Source organism: Netta rufina (genome assembly GCF_964035555.1).
Source record: "Netta rufina genome assembly, chromosome: 15".
NCBI classification, from domain to species: Eukaryota; Metazoa; Chordata; class Aves; order Anseriformes; family Anatidae; genus Netta; species Netta rufina.
In genome coordinates this window covers 10,413,115-10,419,114 of record NC_140138.1, presented here as the reverse complement: position 1 = coordinate 10,419,114, position 6,000 = coordinate 10,413,115, and the positions used below count along the sequence as shown (strand labels likewise).

Genomic DNA, 6,000 nt, shown 5'->3' with positions numbered 1-6,000 from the left:
TTTGATAAACTTGCTCAATAACAAAAATACAAGTGAAGAAAATTATGTTCATTTTATACAGTTTGTATTAACATTTGTTCAGATATCATTAATTGGAAAAAAAAATAAAAGTGTTCTAACCGATTAGAAAACAATCCTCGGTAAGGGTGGTGCGGGGTGGACGGAGGACTCAGACGGCCAGGCCTCGAGCGGGACAAGCGGCTGGCAGACACTCTTTCCTTCATTATTGTCATCCTTCACAAAGCTTTTAAAGGACAGCTTTCAATTCCCCCCCCCTTCATTTGTTGGGGCACACAGTACTCTACAGGTGTGTTCTGGAGTGGTTAAACAACAGCTCTAAACACAGGTGTTACAGAAGGGCCCTCATCTGGCCACAGTGACAGCAGCCAGGGGGTCAGGCTCAGGTGATGCTGCACCCTGCCAGCAGCTCCAGTAACACAGGTAGCGCTTGCCAGCAAGGTAACAACTGAGTGCAGAATATTAAATGGTTAGACTCATGTACTCGAGCATCCCACCCTCCTCTGAGAGGAATGGCTTCCAGCTTCCAAAGGCTTCCAGCTGAGCTCAACCATAACATTTATGCAGACAAATTAACTAGTTTCCCTTCTGAAGGTATTTTAAGCTTCTGATTTCACATGTTGTTAGGCAAATAAGTGACAAAGTGTGCACAGTGTGATGGGACATGAAATGTTTTAGAGAATTTTGAAGCGTAAGACTAGTCTAGTGATGCATGAAATGAGCTGTCCTTCAAGAAGTTAAATATAATGGCTGACAGAATTAGAAAAGTTTATGTAAACACTCAACATAAATATGGGATTACCTTTGGAGAAGAGTCATATGGAAACATTTGCTTTTCATGAACTGAAAAAGTCTACAGATGTTTAGGCATGTTCAATACGAACTTCTTGTAGTTTAAAATTAAACCTTGTGCAAATAAAACCTATAAATAGTATTCAGCAGATTTTACAGTGATGCTCTTAGGTATGAAAAAGAATGCACACATCTTTCAAACAAAAGTAACAGACAAAAGTTTGACAAATGATTGCACCATAAGACAGTGTTTTATATACAGCTTACAAGATATGATTTTCTGCTATAAATTAATACTGTACTACATAGTACTTAGTGACTTCATTAGAAGCAACTGTTGATAGCTGTCTCTTCATTTACTGAGGGAAGGTTTTTTATTATAATTTATTTATTTATTTACAATGCAGATGGCTGTATCTATTTCTGGACATGAAATGCTCAAATATTTAATCAAACAGCCAGCAAGTTAAATCTCCACTATTTAATAATTCAAAGCAATAGCATTGGCAGATCAGAAAAATTTCCAGCCAGCCAGCCACAGACTGGCTATGCTCCAAGATAAGTGTTCATGTTTTTTATTGCATGAGGATCCATTTACTCAAAGCCTAAATCAACTGTGTACATGATGTTACTATATCCAAAATAGGTAAGAAGGAAGAATCTTAGAGGTTGAGAAACCTGACCCCTTCACTCATGTTCTAGTTAAAAAACCTCCTAGAACTATTTATAGGAGTGACATTCCTGAAAACAGAAGAGCTTTTCTGCATCAGAATTCCTATGTTTTAGTCAATACTTCAGCTTTTGCTACACCACCAATAACACTGAAAATTTAGACACATCCGGCATCTTAACCTGGCATTTTATCTGTCTTCCACAACACTGCTAGAGGGAATTAGAATATCTATGCAGATGAAGGCTTAAGGAACCAAATTATCTTTAAAGCATCAGCTCTAAGTAAGTGCCTGGCTGTACTTACAGATTAGTTGAGAAAAAAATTAGCATTCTATGAACACTTCCTTTTCTTTGTGAGTGAACTAACTGGAAAAAAAAATAATCACGTATAGACCATTAAAGTAGCAAATGTGTTCAAAACCACCAAAATGTGAACTATGAACTGTTTAATACAGCAGAGTCAGGAAGAAGTTAGAGGACCAGAACCCCGTAGGGTTTGAATGGCACTGAGTTTCAAATAATTGTGCAAACTGTCTTATCACCTTAAGTGTCTGAAGATAAGTGATTATTTTGGAAGCTTCTGATTATTTCACTAACATTTTTTAACAGTGCCTAGTAATGTAGCTCAAATAAGCTCCATAAAACAGAACTTGAGACATACAATTTTTTGTTTGCTTTCATAATGGACCTCAAATAAACCATGAGTTAACTGGAAAATGAATGTAGACAGTGGCCCAGGAAAGCTCCCTGCACTAAGAAAAATCTTAATTTCTGCAAGTTTAGATTGAGTAGTAAATTATGACAATACCTATGGAGTTGTAATGGAAAGTAAAACTGCTTTTCATGAATAATACTTCAAATTTGGATGGTCCTTAAATCCACATTTATAATTGCAGTGAACAAGGCATATACTATTTAAACAATTATACTGCTTTTTTAGTAAAGGTGAATTAATAAGTTCATCCATCTTTGCAGTGAAATAGCATTTGCATTACTTTAAACACTGCATTTTACACGCGCTAGAGAAATGTTTATCTCTGCTGTAAACTGCAGTGCTTGAACTCATATGAATATCAATAATAACAATGTTGTAGAAAAAGAGACTTTCTATGCAACAGTTGCTAATAATTTAAATAGTGTCAGTTTCCCCAAATTAGGATTTTAACTTTAAGGTATGACATGATCTCACCTTCTACCCTCATATACAAATAAATTACCATAAAAAGAATTTTAGCTTAACTTAAAATTGCACCTAGAAAGGCATGGGATCGTTTGTACCTATTACAAAAACTGTTAAAATCAAGGGCTGCTACAAAGAATGAGGTAAACTGAAGACTCTCAGCTATGTGGCCTTCAGAGAAATGGCTTTTTTTCTATTGAGTTCTAGTTTTGCACACCACAGTGTTTTGCTAGCAAAGCGTTCTGGGTTCTTTTCCAGGAACCATTTGTGTATATATACATATATATATATGTATATACACACCCACACATACACACACACACTGTATACTGCATCAGCAAAATATATATATATTTATATATATATATTTATATAAATATAAGGAAGAAATCCCCCTCTGAAATGTTCCGTAGTGTTTTTCTAGAGCTTATGGGAGAGGAGGGGATGTACGTCTTCTTGCTGTTATGTATCTTTTGGAGAACAAGTGATCTATTGGCTTCTTGGTGCAGCAATGCAAGATCGATCCATATTGGTGCCAAAGGCTTTGCGCATTAGAAGGATGTAAAATACTAATTTCCTAATCAGTGAGGCCAGCCTCACTTGAATTCCTCTGCAACCCTCTGGTCTACAACAAAGTTCATAAATACTTTGACTTCCAAATTGTTAGACGTTAAAAATGGGAACAGTACAGTAAGACGGGGCATTATGCTTCTCAGTGTAAAGCATTCTTCACTAGTTCCTATCACAGTGCAGACCTGACTGCATTAAATATGCTCAGGAGATTAGTCAACGTTGTCTGTATTTGGTTATGGGAAAGGCTCTCCTTTTTTCAATCCAAAGTGCATAGTGAGAATAAGTCAAAGCATTCCTTTTTCAGTAAGTGTTTGATAGTCATATCTAGGCATCCTCCTGAGAATGCAGTTCTGTGTCTCTTTTCCAAAATAAAGTCCCGCAGTCCAGACATTCATCAGCCAGGTAAACAAACTTTGCCAGCAAATAGAAGTCCAACTATTGTAAAGAAAATAGATAAAACAAACAGTACATACGAAGACCCAACCACTGTATTATTGGGTAACTTGTATGGTTGACCTCCAACTTCGTTGATGTAAAATCCAATTGGAAATATTAGGGCTGCCATACAGAATAGAATCACTGCAAAGAAAAGAGAAAAAAAAGTCATTGCTGTGAGTCAGAAGAGTCAAAATATTTACAAGTCCATAGAGCAGTATAGGAAAGCAAGACACGTATTCTGACCAAGCCCAAGATCTGAGATATTCCCATACATAACTAGCTTGAAATGACTGAGTAGGCTCTACCTTGCATTTAAAAGATCCCTTGTCTATTTCCAAGACAGACTAAAAGATCCCTTTTTAACAGTAATTTCAGCCTTGCTCAATGGATCATGAACTCTTTACATAAATACATTTAAAGTATGTACTTCTACCACTACCCATGAGTCTAATCATAGAGCACATTACTCCTAATTAATTTAGAAATTCCCTCCCCCAAAGTCAAGATAAACTAATATTCAACATTGAAGAAACTTTTTTTTTTTTTATCACTTGTCTTTTTCCAACTGTAGCTGCCGTCTCCCATTCTTCCAAGTTCTTTTTCTATCCAAGCTTTGTTAAAAATAGGAAACATTGTCATTATGGTTTCTTTTAGACTAAAATACAGCAGTTTCCTAAATTTATTTCTTAAGAAAATATTCATATATCCTTAAGATTTTCCAGTGGAGTTTAAAGAAAGTTTTCTGATTCAATTTAATCTAAGCTTCTTAGCAAGAAACTTCAAGTTCAGACTCCATGAACTTAGAGAACCAAGCAATGACACTTCTTTTTTCACTTTAATAGTTGGACTTAGGTACATGTTTCATGTTTACAACTGTCTCTGTGTAGATATACAAAAAATAGAACTCCTATTAAAGCCATTCATTAAAATTACACTATGGATTTCACAGGCCTTCAGATATTAAGTGACCCTCATTTCTCACAGCACACTTCAGTGCTCTGATCAAATCCAGTAAAGGATATCCAGTGTTGTAATCTTTCCCAGATGAGAACCCCAGTGTTCCTATAAGATACCTCTGGATAAATAATCTTATAGAATTTGAACATACAAAATGCAGGGTTGTACAGTCTCAATGAAGGGAATGACTTCTCAAAGAGAGAAGAGATTCTTCACAAGAAAAAGGATTAGCTTTTAAGTTGGTTTGACTGCATATTCGTAAATATAGCATTAGTTATTTTTTTCTTTAAATCAGTATTAGCACAACAGATTTTTTTCTACAACTTAAGTCAACATTTAGTGCCTTACTGTTATTTCATGTATACGTATTTCAATGTTATTTCAAATATTTATTTGGGGTACCATGTTCTACTCACAATACTCATTCAAGCAAATCTAAATTATATCTGAGGGACATGTTCCACCAACCATACACATACTCATCCCACATGATGCACAGTTCTCTCAGTTCTCAACAACGCACACTACATACTAGTTCATTGAGTTTCCTCTCACTTAACACACACTGATGCTTTTTATTTGTTAATAAGAAACATAGGTGCTGTCCTTGTCAGTACGCTCTTCTCTACCACTAAGAGATGAAACTCTAGGGGTGCTGTTCCCTACTTGGGAACAAAAAAAGCAACATTCTAGTAATAGCCATCACCTTAATTACTGGCTCCTATGCAAGTCAGCATTGCTCCATATCTTTTTGTTTCCAAAAGGTACCTTAAATTCAGCAGCTCATCTGTCCTTACCAGGACAGTCTCTATTCTTTCCAAACGAAGAGATGATGGCCTAGAGCAGCCTTAATAGTTCGTCAAACAACTTCATTACTCTTCTTCCTGCCTAAATACACGTGCTCCAGTCCTTCCAGCTTTACAATGTTTCATGCCCATACTAAAAACTTTATCAACTCCATGTTTATTCAAGGACCAACAGCTTATGTCTTTATGTATATCAGGTCTTAATGCTTAATTCTTGTAATTTGCATAGCACAGGTCTCAGCTTTGAGGAAAAATACTCATGCTCTGTAGAAGAGACTAGTTATGGGCATGAAGAACCTGAATTCAAGAAATGTCCATGAAGAATTATGGACATGAACAAAAAAAGGACTGTTTCATCACATGATGCACATCAGACCTTCAGCTGATCCTTGCATTCCTAAACATGAAGCTGCTTACACAATACCTTGAGTTGAATGCTGCTAACACAAGAATCAGCCTCTCCGCTTACTTATTTATTCCCCAGTAAGCATTTTAGTAAATAAAAATAAAGTAATATGTATATACACATTCCACTAGAGGGAGCATGTGACTTGATTTTAATAT

General features: G+C 36.0%; 1 protein-coding gene across 2 annotated transcripts in view; it reads right to left on the bottom strand.

The window, feature by feature from the left end:
• The window catches only part of MOSMO (modulator of smoothened), a 30,960-nt gene continuing 24,960 nt past the window's right edge, over window positions 1-6,000 (bottom strand). Inside the window, exon 3 of one of the 2 annotated variants that reach the window (XM_084295681.1) lies at window positions 1-3,814. In XM_084295681.1, coding sequence (XP_084151807.1) covers window positions 3,630-3,814 — 185 coding nt within the window. In that variant the 3' untranslated portion in view covers window positions 1-3,629. The remainder of the gene's footprint in view (window positions 3,815-6,000) is intronic. The other variant, XR_014618873.1, reaches the window with a different exon arrangement.